General features: G+C 48.1%; 1 protein-coding gene across 1 annotated transcript in view; it reads left to right on the top strand.

The window, feature by feature from the left end:
- phf24 (PHD finger protein 24) overlaps positions 1–14,320 on the top strand; it is a 71,937-nt gene that overhangs the window by 24,172 nt on the left and 33,445 nt on the right. Inside the window, exons 3-4 of the mRNA XM_080189767.1 lie at positions 9,764–9,949; positions 13,918–13,996. Of these exons, the coding sequence (XP_080045893.1) occupies positions 9,764–9,949; positions 13,918–13,996 (265 nt within the window). The remainder of the gene's footprint in view (positions 1–9,763; positions 9,950–13,917; positions 13,997–14,320) is intronic.

The raw sequence follows: 14,320 nt of genomic DNA, 5'->3' as shown, positions 1-14,320 counted from the left end.
CAGATACCTGGGAACACCCCCACCTGGAGATTCCCCCCAAGCCACTCACAGTCCTGACTTGGAAATATATTGCTGTTCCTTCACTGTCACTGTGTCAAAATCCTGTGATTTGATTTGATTTGAATTATTTCTGTCACATGTATTAGTATACAGTGAGAAGTATTGTTTCTTGTGCGCTACACAGGCAAAGCATACCATTCATAGAGGAGGAAAGGAGAGAGTGCAGAATGTAGTGTTACAGTCACAGCTGGGGTGCAGGGAAAGATCAAGTTAATGCAAGGTAAGTTCATTCAAAAGTCTGACAGCAGCAGGGAAGAAGCTGTTCTTGAGTCGGTTGGTACGTGACCTCAGAATTTTGTATCTTTTTCCTGATGGAAGAAGGTGGAAGAGAGAATGTCTGGGGCGTGTGATGTCCTTAATCATGTTGGCTGCTTTGCCAAGGCAGCGGGAAGTGTAGACAGAGTCAATGGATGGGAGGCTGGTTTACGGATGGATTGGGCTACATTCACAACCTTTTGTAGTTCCTTGCAGTCTTGGGCAGAGCAGGAGCCCAGACCAAGCTGTGATACAACCAGAAAGAATGCTTTCTATGGGGCATCTGTAAAAGTTGGTGAGAGTTGTAGCGGACATGCCAAATTTCCTTAGTCTTCTGAGAAAGTAGAGGCGTTGGTGGGGCTTTCTTAACTGTAGTGTCAGCATTGGGGGGACCAGGACAGATTGTTGGTGATCTGGCCACCTAGAAACTTGAAGCTCTCGACCCTTTCTACTTCGTCCCCATTGATGTAGACAGTGGCATGTTCTCCTTTACACTTCCTGAAGTCGATGACAATCTCTTTTGTTTTGTTGACATTGACGGGGAGATTACAGTTGCTGCACCAGTTCACCAGATTCTCTATCTGATTCCGGTACTCTGTCTTGTCATTGTTTGAGATCCGACCCATTACAAACTTGAAAATCGAGTTGGAGGGGAATTTGTTCACAGAGTGATAGGTGTATAAGGAGTATAGCAGGGGGCTGAGAACACAGCCTTGTGGGGCACCGGTGTTGAGGGTGACCGTGGAGGAGGTGTTGTTGCCTATCCTTACTGATTGTGGGCTGTGAGTTAGGAAGTTCAGGATCCGGTCACAGAGAGAGGAGCCGAGGTCCAGGCCACAGAGTTTGGAGATGAGTTTTGTGGGAATAATGATGTTGAAGGACGGGTACATGGATGAAAGGGGTGTGGAGCGATATGGTCCAAGTGCAGGTCAATGGGACTAGGCAGAAAAATGGTTCAGCACAGACAAGAAGGGGCAAAAGGCCTGTTTCTGAGCTGTAATTTTCCATGGTTCTATTAGGCCTCCAGTAATGCATCCAGCCTGCATTGCTAATACCCAGTCAGTCTGTTCCCCCGGCTGTCTGGGTAAAAGTTCTCTCAGAAGATTGATGTGCCGATATAGCTGTGAAAAACCAAAGTGGTGAACTGGCAAGAAGGAAGTTCAATGCGAGCTTTCATCTAATTTAATTAGAAACTTTTAATGTCTTGTAGGATGTGTTGGGTTTCTGTTGTGAAGAGCGGGGATGGTGTGGTGACTCGGAGTTAATGCACTTTGATGAGATTGTTTATGTAGTTTTGCCAATTAATTTGCAAAGGCCAGAGCGTCCTGAGCAATGGTAATGTTTAGAGGACGGTTAAGTGTTGTCATCAATCTCTCCGTTCAGCAGTTGTCGTCTGCTCTCTCTCTGCTGAACGTTCAGGAGGAAAGACAATAAGACAGCTTGGCGTCTGCTCAGGCGAGTGCTGGCTCGCAGGAACAGGAGAAGGCTATTCAGTCCCTACAGCCTGTTCTGCCATTAACAGTGCCAACACTTTAGCTTCCTTGTTTCTCTCTCCCTTGGTTCTCTCTCTCCCGGGTGACACAGTGGCACAATGGTTAGCAAGGTTACTTCACCACGCCAAGGACCCGGCTTCAATTCCTGACCTGGGTCACTGTCCGCGCAGAGTGGGCGGCACGGTGGCACAGTGGGTTAGCACTGCTGCTTCACAGCGCCAGGGTCCTGGGTTCGAGTCCCAGCTCGGGTCACTGTCCGTGCAGAGTCTGCACATTCTCCCCATGTCTGTGTGGGTTTCCTCCGGGTGTTCCGGTTTCCTCCCGCAGTCCGAAGATGTGCGGGTTAGGTTGATTGGCCACGCTTAAAAAAAATAAACTTGCCCCTTAATGTCCTAAGGTGCATAGGTTAGAGGGGCTAGTGGGGAAAATGTGTAGGGATATGGGGTTAAGGCCTGGGTGTGATTGTGTTCAGTGCAGACTTGATGGGCCGAAGGGCCTCTTTCTGCACTGTAGGGTTCTATGATTCTACAATGATTCAGAGTTTGCACGTTCTCCCCGTGTCTGCGTGGGTTTCCTCCGGGTGCTCCAGTTTCCTCCCACAGTCCAAAGATGTGCTGGTTTAGGTGCATTGACCATGCTAAATTCTCCCTGAGTGTACCCCAACGGGTGGCAGAGTGTGACAACTAGGGATTTTCAAGCAACTTCATTGCAGTTTTAATGTAAAATTACTTGTGACACTAATACTTAAATTAAAAAATACCCTTTACCCAAGATGTTTTGAAGTGGGTTTTTAACGCTTGTCCCCAGCCCCTTTCCCCCTTATCCAGGGTCTCTGGATTACTAATCCAGGGACAATGTATAGAATAGAATCCCTACAATGGAGAAGGAGGCCATGCGGCCCATCAAATCTGCACTGACCACAATTCCACCCATTCCCCTAACCCATTGTATTTACCCTGTTAACCCCTCTGATACCAAGAGTCAATTTAGCATGGCCAATCAACCTACATCCTTGGAGTGTGGGAGGAAACTGGAGCACCCGAGGAAACCCACGCAGACACGGGGAGAACGTGCAGCCTCCACAGAGACAGTGACGCGAGGCTGGAACTGAACCTGGGTCCCTGGCGCTGTGAAGCAATACTGCTAGCCACGACACTACCATCTCCCCGATTGGATCCGTATATGAGGGGCAAATAATATATGGCTGTAAGTAAGAAAACCTCCAGAGGTCTGTAGCAGTGAGATTGGTATATAGAAGTCTCCATTTTATTTCCTCTCATTCCCTCTGCTGATCCGTTCAATTATTTAATTGCCTATTTGTGGCAGCTGGTCAGTACATGAGTTGTCTGCTGAATATCCTACAGGGGTAGATGCCTTTCCTGAAGCACTTCATAAGAACATAAGAAATAGGAGCAGGAGTAGGCCATCCAGCCCTTCGAGCCTGCCCCGCCATTCAATAAGATCATGGCTGATCTGTCGTGGCTCAGTTCCACAATCCCGCCCTCTCCCCATAACCCTTAATCCGCTCTCTTATCAAAAACCCATCAACCCGCGTCTTAAAAATACTTAGCGAGGTAGCCTCCACCACTTCAATGGGCAGAGAATTCCAGAGATTCACCACCCTTTGAGTGAAGAAGTTCCTCCTCAACTCCGTTCTAAACCGCCCCCCCTTTATCTTGAGGCTGTGCCCCCTAGTCCTACTGTCTTTTTTGAGCGGGAAGAGTCTCTCCACCTCTATCCTATCCATCCCATTCATCATCTTATACATCTCAATGAGATCTCCCCTCATTCTTCTAAACTCTAACGAGTACAAGCCTAGTTTATTCAGCCTCTCCTCATAGCTCAACCCCCTCAACTCCGGTATCAGCCTAGTAAACCTCCTCTGCACTCCCTCCAAGGCCAAAATATCCTTGCGTAAGTACGGCGCCCAAAACTGCACACAGTACTCCAGCTGCGGCCTCACCAATGCCCTATACAGCTGCAGCAAGACCTCCCTACTTTTATATTCAATCCCCCTCGCTATGAAGGCCAGCATCCCATTCGCCTTCCTGACCACCTGCTGCACCTGCAAGCTGGGTTTTTGCGACTCATGCACAAGGACCCCGAGGTCCCTCTGCACCGTCGCCTGCTGCAGTTTTTCACCACGTAAGTAATAGTCTTTCCTACCATTATTCCTACCAAAGTGGACCACCTCACACTTGCCAACATTAAATTCCATTTGCCATTTCCTGGCCCATTCGCCCAGCCTATCTAGATCCTTCTGCAGACTCTCCACACCCTCCGCACAATTTGCCGTTCCCCCAATCTTGGTGTCATCAGCAAATTTCGACACCCTACACTCGGTTCCCTCCTCCAGATCATCTATATAAATGGTAAATAGCTGAGGCCCCAGCACCGACCCCTGGGGCACTCCACTAGTCAGCATCCGCCAATCCGAATAGCACCCATTGACCCCCACTCTCTGCCTCCTATTTGACAACCAATCCTCTATCCACGCTAACACCCTACCCCCAACTCCATGTCCCTCGACCTTCTGCAATAACCTCTTGTGAGGTACTTTGTCAAACGCCTTCTGAAAATCCAGAAAGACCACATCCACCGGCTCTCCTCTATCCACTGCATTGGCCACAGGCTGCTTTGAGATGCCTGTGGTTGTGGAAGGTGCTAGGTAAATGCACAATGCCTCCTTTTTTTTGGGGGGGGTTTTAGTGGTCATGAGTTCAGTACCTCACAGCACTGAGGGCTTACTCCAGTGAAAGCCTTGTAACGTTGCAACATCTGCCTCTGCAAATCCCAAGTGCTCCTTTAGCCAGTTAGAGAAAGTAATGAGCCATTAGGAGATGAGATGCTTTTGGTTAATGGAGTATCGGTCCCCGGCAGACAATTCCATCGCATTTCCAAAGTACTGAGAGTTTCCCATCAACATTCACTCCAACACTGCTCGACAGTGAAGGAGACTTTGTCTCTGCATGGTTTCAATCTATCTGCATTTATCCAGATAACAAAAGTGGACCCTTCCCCACCTCCATCAATTGTTACAGCAGCACAGTGGGTTCGCGCTGCTGTCTCACAGCATCAGCGACCCGGATTCGATTGCCGGCTTGGGTCATTGTCCGTATGGAGTCTGCACATTCTCCCTGTGTCTGCATGGGTTTCCTCCGGGTGTTCCGGTTTCCTCCCACACTCTGAAAGACGTGCTGGTTAGGAGCACTGGCCGTGCTAAATTCTCCCTCAGTGTACCCGAACAGGAGTGTGGCAACTAGGGGATTTTCACAGTAACTTCACTGCAGTGTTAATGTAAGCCTACTTGTGACTAATAAATAAAATTTAATTTTTACAAAGCATTTACAGCACAGAAACTGGCCATTCAGCCCAACTTGTCTATGCTGGTATTTATGCTTAATATTTATTATCAGCTTTTTTTTTCTTAATTCATTCATGGGACATGGGCATCGTTGGCTGGTCAGTATTTATTGTAAGAAGTCTCACAACACCAGGTTAAAGTCCAACCAGTTTACTTGATAGTAAACCCACAAGCTTTCGGAAATGGTGTTCCTTCGTCAGATGTGTGGCATACCCACACACCTGATAAAGGAACACTGTTTCTGAAAGCTTGTGGGTTTACTATCAAATAAACCTATTGGATTTTAACCTGGTGTTGTGAGACTTCTTACTGTGTTTACCCCAGTCCAACACCGGCATCTCCACATCAGCATTTATTACCTATTCCTAATTGCCCTTGGGATGTGCTGGGTGTCTTGCAAGGCTATTTCAGAGGGCAGTTGAGAGTCAACCACATTGCTGTGGCTCTGGAGTCACATGTAGGCCAGACCGGGTAAGGATGGCAGATTTCCTTCCGTAAAGAACATTAGTGAGTCAGATGGGCTTTTCCGACAATCGGTAGATTCTTAATTCCGGATTTTTAAAAATTGAATTCAATTCCACCATCTGCTGTGGCGGGATTCGAACCCTGGTTCCCAAAAAGTTAACTGAGTTTCTGAATTAATAGTCTCGCAATAATACCACCAGGCCATCATCTCCCCAACTAATTTAATTGTAATTAAATGTATTCCTGGAGGGTTCATCACACGACTTTGCTCCTCCAATGCTCCCCCATTAGTCAGCCAACATACCCACCCCGTGATGCACTCCCACCCTACACCAATTGGAAAGCAAAAAGTCTCATTACCCAATTCAAGATGCATGACCCTCAACCAATAGCCTTTGGATTTTCTAATTTCAATACTTTTATTTCTGGGAAAGAGAAATGTTTAAAGAAAATAGAATAAAACAATTTTCTGTGATGCCCCAATGTTCTTTCTCCAGGGTGGGACACAGCAGGTCCTGGAGTTTGTCCTTCAATTCCTGGAGACTGCAAGGCCAATCCTGGAGCGTTGCTAGCACTATATTAGCCTCCTTCTGACTCTTCATCAAACTTCAGTGGAACAGTGGTTAGCACTACTGCCTCACTGCGCCAGGGTCCCAGGTTCACTTCTGGCCTCGGGTCACTGTCTGTGCAGAGTTTGCACATTCATAGAATCCTACAGTGCAGAAGGAGGCTGTTCTAATCATCAAACCCAGAGAATTCCCAAAGTACAGGTATCTTTAAAGCTCAGAATTGTAACAAGTCCAGGATGTCTCTTTGTTGTGGGGCTATTGGTGTTAAGCGTTTTAGCTTGCTACAGACATTGTTCCTTTCAAGTAGCCACACAAAGAATTTCAGAGTTTACAATCAGCTGTTTATTACTGGCCAGGGGAAAGGCTGTAGTACTCCAGCTAGTGGCGAGACTGAGCACTGAATACAGAGTTACACCAACAGATATACTTCCAGATTCCATTATAAGTAATTAGCATATGCCAATCAATGATGTACATTTATATACAAGTTATCTATGTCCACTCACAACTATTGATTTGAGTTACATCATACATTGGTGAGTGTCTGGAACAAGCTGCCAGAGGCAGTAGTAGAGGCAGATATAATTTTGTCTTTTAAAAAGCATTTAGACAGTTACATGGGTAAGAAGTGTATAGAGGGATATGGGCCAAATGCAGGCAACTGGGACCAACTTAGTGGTAAAAATTGGGCGGCATGGACAAGTTGGGCAGGTGTTATTAACCAATCACAACATGTGCACGTCTGCTTGATTATAATATCCAATCAGTGTAAAGGTTTGAATGTGTTAGCTGTTAACATTACAGTTTGTGTTTAGTTGTAGATATCAATTGTCTCCCATGTCCAGGATTCCTGCTGTTAATGAATATTCTCAGGCTTAGGCGGCCTCGCTCGATAAACAGATCCTGTGTCCACGCCACTGACCGTGTTGTCTCCGCATGTCACCCTTAGGCCTTGTGGTTCTCCAGCAGCTTCATATTGTTGCAATGCTTCTGCGTGAGAACCAGCAGGCCACAGTTTTGTACTGTTGTGCTCTGACACGCAGCAAGCAGTGTGCGTGGCTTTGCTACTAAACTGCATCTTTTAACCCTTTCTCTGAGTGTGATCATTAATATAGCTACCAGCCCCCTCAGCCTCATTAACTACTTAATTCACTGTCCTATCATCTTCGAATGTATCGACACAACCCACCCACCACCGCCCCCACCCACCCACCCTTCGGGCACCCAGTTTAAAACTTGACCATTTCTATCTCCTCTCATTTTTCTGAACAAATGTATCGCCTCCCACCTCCCCCCACCCACCCCCGAATCACAGAGTCCCTACAATGCAGAAGGAGGCCATTTGGCCCATCGAGTCTGCCCCGACCATACTCCCACCCCCTAACCCCATGTATTTACCCTAGCTGGTCCCCCTGACACTAAGGGGCAGTTTAGCAAGGCCAATCCACCTAACCCGCACACATCTTTGGAGTGCGGGAGGAAACCGGAGCACCCGGGGGTTGGGGGGGGAGCCCACACAGACACGGGGAGAAACTCCACACAGACAGTGAGCTGAGGCTGGAATTGAACCCGGGTCCCTGGCGCAGTGCGATCCACCATGCCGCCTCTGATTTTCCTCCCAAGGCCAATCCGTGCTATTACTCTTGTTGCAATTTTATTCATGAGCGTTACATGTGGCACTTTCACTAATATCTTTTGTAAATCCATTACCATAATGTCACTGCCCACATTCACCCTCACTGTTAGATCATTCATAAGGTTCAATGAGATTCTATATTGGGGTCTGTAATCCAGTTAGACTGGCCGGCACTCACAGATGTTTACTGTGGAGTTGTCATCCCAACACTCATAGTTGTAGTAAAAGTCCTCTATTAAATCATGTTCTTCTTGTGGAAGGTTTTTCACTCGCAGAATGGACATTAATGTCCAGCTTACTCTTACGGATCATAGACCTCTTGTGGTTCAGTGGGGATCATCCCTGCCTCAGCTTCATTAACTACTTAATTCATTGTCCTATCATCTTCGAATGTATCAGCATGAGCCCCCCCCCGCACCCATCCCTCGGGCACCCAGTTTAAAACTCGACCAGAAGCCCTGGGTTCAAGTCCCACCCCAGGATTCGATGGCCAAGGAAGGTGTGGTTGGAGAAACTTGGTTTGTTCTCACAGGGACGATGGGATTTGAGGAGCGACCTGATAGAAGTCTGAAAGATTATGAATCATAGAATCGTACAGTGCAGAAAGAGGCCCTTCGGCCCATCGAGTCTGCACCGAACACAATCCCACCCAGGCCCTAGCCCCATATCCCTACATATTATACCCACTAATCCCTCTAACCTACGCATTTTAGGACACTAATTTTTAGCATGGCCAATCAACCTGACCCGCACATCTTTGGACTGTGGGAGGAAGCCGGAGCTCCCGGAGGAAACCCACTCAGACACGAGGAGAATGTGCAAACTCCACACAGACAGTGACCCGAGCTGAGAATCGAACCCAGGGTCCCTGGAGCTGTGAAACAGCAGTGCTAACCCACTGTGCTACCGTGCCGCCCATGGACATGGACAGAGTGAAACATCTGAAGCTTTTTCCCAGGGTGGAAGACTCAGTTACTAGGGGGCACAGGTTTAAGGTGTGAGGGGCAAGGTTTAAATGAGATGAGGCCAGTTTTTTACACAGAGGGTGATGGGTGCCTGGAACTTGTTGCTAGGGGAGATAGTGAAAGCAGATATAATAGTGACTTTTAAGGGGTGTCCTGACAAATACATGAATAGGATGGGCCCCGGAAGGGTAGGGGGCTTTAGTTCAGAGGGGCAGCATGGTCGGTGCAGGCTTGGAGGGCCGAAGGGCCTGTTCCTGTGCTGGAATTTTTCTTTGCTCTTTGTTCATAACATAGTCAAACAGTTTGAGTGTGCTAATCTGCAAATCCTTCCAATGGTTGACGGTAAGAATAGGAGGGACATCTAGTCAGCCAGGTGATGTGGAATGACACCCTCCTTAAGCAATAATCCCCCTGGTGACAGACTGGGAATTAGTAGCTATGGTCTGCCTCAGTGCACCACTAGTGCAGGAAGGAAATTGGAACGACTGTATACCTCGCAGACTCAGCTGTGAGAGAGAGAGAGACAGGAAAACTGAGACAGAGCAAGAGAGGGCAAAGTCTTAGGATAAGGGGAAGCAAATTTAAAACAGAGTTGAGGAGAAACTGCTTCTCCCAAAGGGTTGTGAATCTGTGGAATTTGCTACCCCAGAGTGCGGTGGGTGCTGGGACAGTGAGTAAACTTAAGGAGGAGTTAGATGGATTTTTAATTGGGAATGGGTTGAAGGGTTATGGGGAGAAGGCAGGAAAATGGGGATGAGGAGCTTATCAGCCATGATCGAATGGCAGAGTGGGTTCGATGGGCCGAATGGCCTAATTCTGCCCCCATATCTTACAAATTTATGACTCAATAAACACATGTTTGCGGAAGGAAAAGGTGATTGTGTTGAGATTGGGAGCCTGGCTCTTCCTCTGGGGAAAGGTGTGATGTGTCCTAAAGTTTCCTCTCGTTTTGACAGGTGGTCAACGATGAAATGTGCGACGTGTGTGAGGTCTGGACGGCCGATGACCTCTACCCCTGCAGGATCTGTACCCGGGTCTTTCATGATGGCTGCCTCAGTCGCATGGCCCACCTGAGTGCCAGCAGCATCCAGGAGCTGAAGGAGACGGCCCACACCACCGTGGGCTGGAGCTGCCAATACTGTGTGAGTTCAAGCTTTGGAAAGAGTGACGAGGAGCGGCGTTCCTCGCTGAGCTAATCCGGAACGCTGCCTCTGTTTAAAACAGTTCTAACCCTGCGTTCACATCCCAGCCTGCCCTCACCATCCCTCCTTATCTCAGTAACTTCCCCAGACATCTCTTCCTCAGAACCTTCATGTTTCTCCAGCTCATTCCCAATTTCTATCCCTCCACCTCTGGCTATACGTTCAGCTGCCAACACCCCAAACTCCAGAATTCCCTCCTTAGCCCTTCCTGCTTCTTAAGATGCTTCTTAACATCCAGCCCCAATCCCCCCCCGTCTTGCTTTTATATTTGGTTCGATCACGCCGCCATGAAGCTCCTTGGAGATGTTTTGGGATGAAGCAGGTGCTAGAGAAATGCAGGTTGTTGTTCAGTTGGAAGTGCTGCCTTTCTCCAGCATTGAGGGATATGGATAGGTCCAGGAACACGAGCACAACATTCGGATCCTCAATGAGGATCTCTGTGTGGGGACAATCCCTACTCTACTGTCCCCTCCCCCTCATCACTACCCCCTCCCCCTCCACACAGCCCCTCCCCCTCCACACGGCCCCTCCCCCTCCTCCCCGCTGCCCTTCCCCCCTCCCCACTGGCTCTGATTGCCAGTTGGTCAGCATGCCTTCTCCACACTACATTGCCTGGAGTTTGTCTGGTGTAGGAGGCCGCTCCTGCCTGTGTTAATACAATGACAGGTACCCACTTCTCCCTGGTGGGGTGGTTCCTTGTCGATACCTCCTGACCTTTCGGAAACATGTGGCCTTTAGCCCAGTTCTCAAAGCGTAGAACCTGACTTTGCTGCTTCTCCAAGACAAGTTCTCTTGTCTTGGGCGACTTCAGCAATTCAAACACTGTGTGTAATCGATGTTTTATCATAAACAACGCAGGAAAACTTTACCGTGTCGAATATCAGAGTCACAGATGTTTACAGCACGGAGAGAGGCCCTTCGGCCCAACTTGTCCATGCTTCCCTTTTCTTTTACCACTAAACTAGTCCCAATTGCCCACAATTGGCCCATATCCCTCTATACCCATCTTACCATGTAACTGTCTAAATGTTTTTTAAAAGACAAAATTGTACCCGCCTCTACTACTGCCTCTGGCAGCTTGTTCCAGACACTCACCACCCTCTGTGTGAAAAAAATTGCCCCCCTGGACCCTTTTGTATCTCTCCCCTCTCATGGATATGGGAATGTGATCAGTAATTGGTGCCCCTGCCAATCATAATGCCCTAATTAATCTAAAAAAAGACATTCTGCCCTTACTCAGTCCCTCCCTATTCATGTTCCCATCCAGATGCCCCTTAAATGTCACTGATGTGCCTGCTTCCTCCACCTCCTCTGGCACCACGTTCCAGACACCCACCACTCTCTGTGTGAAAAACCTCCCCCGCACATCTCCCTTAAACTTTCCCCCTCTCACCTTGAGCCGGTGTGCAGTTGCTGGCTGTGAGAACGTGATTCTGTATTCAAAGTTTTGTTATTGTTTGTAATAAGGCTCTGTGCATCCTGGCCTAGGCCCCGAATATACTGCAGGAAGGTCCCTGATCCTCAACCCCACCGCACTCTGACAATCAACCAGTCACCACTGACCTCTGCTTTCTGCCCCTTAATCGATTCTTCTGCATCTCACAGAATCCAGAAGGAGGCCATTCGGCCCATCGGGTCTGCACCAACCACAATCCTACCCAGACCCTATCCCCATAACCCCGTGCATTTACCCTGGTAAGTCAGAGGTAATTTAGCAATCCACCTAACCAGCACACGTTTGGACTGTGGGAGGAAACTGGGGCACTCGAAGGAAACCCACGCAAACACGGGGAGAACGTGCAAACTCCACACAGACAGAGGCCCAAGCTGGGAATTGAACCTGGCTCCCTGGTGCTGTGAGGCAGCAGTGCTAACCACTGTGCCACCGTGCCATCCTCTGTTAACATTATTGCCTTAAACCCGCAGGCTTTTAAGTGTGTGGGGGCTTTGAGAATGTCATTGAAAAGCACTCAAAGAGAAATAGATGTGAGATTAAAATTAATTTTTAAACACACGCGATGAAAGAAAAACTCTTCACCAAGCAACCTGGGAAGCTAAGAGTCCAATTGATGCATTACTCTGGAAGTGAGTTGACAAGTGCAGTGGCACTGAGTGGCTGAGTGCATCCGGAGTCAGAATTCCTTCATCTCCCACAGATTCCTACTGTGGCACCGTGCACAGAGAGATGTGTGTGTGTATGAGCTGCAAGGATAGAGATACACTGAAGACTGGATTCGCCTCACACCTTGGCAAGACTCCCAGGAAGCCCTGAGCAACAGAATGGCATTGAAAATCAGCAGGCCACGTATCCCCGTGCAAGTGAAGGCAGCACTAACCTCAGGCACTAACTCTGGCTTTCGACGGTCAGTGGCTCAGATTTCTCTCTTCACACAATCCAGCCAATGGCCTCTGTCATGGGCACCGAGTCCCTGAGGGAGACAGTGGCGGAGCCGTCATGTTGCTGCACGCCCTGGGGACCCGGGTTCGAATCTCGGCAAGGCTAGTGGTGAAATTTGAATCCAACTTAAAAAAAAAATCTGGAATTAAAACTTTTTTTTAAAAAGTCTTCTGATGACCATGAAACCAGCGTCAATTGATGTAAAAACCCCGTCTGGTTCACTAGTGTCCTTTTAGAGAAGGAAATCTTTACCTGGTCTGGCCTACATGTGACTCTTAACTGCCATTCAGTTCAAGGGAAATTAGGGTAATGAAGGTTGGCCTTGCAGTGATGCCCACATCCCATGAAAGAATAAAGAGAAAGAATCACCGTATAATGGAGACCATTCAGCCCCTTGAACTCACTCTGCTATTCGCAGAGAATAGACCTGTAACTTCATCCATATCCATTTACGCTCTTGTCTAACTCAAATCTATCAACATTTGATTGAATTGCCTTAGCTGCTGCAGTCTCATACACATATATATGGCATAGAATCAGGCCATTCAGCCCAATCAGTCCATGCTATGCTCCACTCAAGCCTCTTCCCATCTTTCCTCATCTAAATTTACCATCATTCAGCCTCATTTGCTTGTCTAGGTTCCTCCCATTAAGGTTTACGCCCTACAGGCTCCCCCGGGAGAGTTCTATATTCTGAGCCTTTTGAATTAAATGCTTCTGATTTTTAAGGTGATTTCTCAGTACTGGATTCCATGCCCCAGTAGAAAATGCATCTCTCTATCTACCCTCTCAATTCCTGTCATAATCCTAAAAGCAAATCTCGAGTGGATCACCCCTCAACTATCTATTTACTAGAAAAGAGAAGCAGAGTTTATCTAACCGAGTCTCAGAATCTAACCCTTGCAGCCTGGTTAACATTCTGGCCGTTTTATATTCCGCTCATTCCGTTCTGGGTTACGGTGCCCGGAATGCGGTGTGCACATGTGCTCCAACCAGCACTTTGTAGCAATACCTCTTCCCCTTTGTGTTCTGGAAAGAACTTTCTAAATTTCTAAAGCTCCTTGCACAACCTTGGGATGTCCCAGGGCAGCTGGCAGCCAGTCATGTTACTTGTTGGCTGGTTGTCGTTGCTTCATTGCAGGAAACGCGACAGTCAGTTTGCACGCAGCAAGCTCCGGGAAGCAGGCACATCAGCACGCACCTCACTCCACTCACCCTTGCTTAATGTGCAAATCGCTTCAGCTATCTTGGTAGGAAAAAACCTACATGGGCAGAAATTAGCAGAATGTGGCAACTCTGTGCTTGGGCAATATTCACCAGAATGTCTGGTGGGGCGCACTCAGAACCAAGATGGACCACAATGTGGACCCCAGGCGATAGGGTTTTCCATCATTGCTGTAGTGTGAACAGCGCCATCAATGTCAACTACATCCTAATCATCTCTCTCTCTCTGTCTCTCTCTCTCTCTCTCTGTCTCTCTCCCTCTCTCTTTTTTCTCTCTCTCTTCCAGGATAATGTAAACCTGTTACTGACTGATGAGGAGATGTTTAGCCTGAAGGAAGTTCTCCGACAATGCAGGGTTATCCCAGGTCAGTCCAAACATTGATCCTCACATCGCCTCCCCGTGACCCTCTCCCTGACACAGAATCACTACTACAGGAGTCCATTCGGCCCATCGAATCTGTACTGACAACAATCCCCCCCAGGCACTATCCCCGTAATCCCAAGTATTTTACCCATTAATCTCCCTGACACTAAGGGGGGCAGTTTAGCATGGCCAGTCTATCTAAATCGCACATCTTTGGAGTGTGGGAGGAAACCGGAGCACCCGGAGGAAACCCAGGCAGACACAGGGAGAATGTGCAGACGCCGCACAGACAGTGACCCGAGCTGGGAATTGAACCCGGGTCCCT

This window comes from Carcharhinus amblyrhynchos, chromosome 5 (genome assembly GCF_965287045.1).
Source record: "Carcharhinus amblyrhynchos chromosome 5, sCarAmb.v2.hapA, whole genome shotgun sequence".
In the NCBI taxonomy this organism is placed as follows: domain Eukaryota; kingdom Metazoa; phylum Chordata; class Chondrichthyes; order Carcharhiniformes; family Carcharhinidae; genus Carcharhinus; species Carcharhinus amblyrhynchos.
The sequence above is the reverse complement of the archived record's forward strand: the minus strand, read 5'-3'. Positions and strand labels throughout refer to the sequence as shown.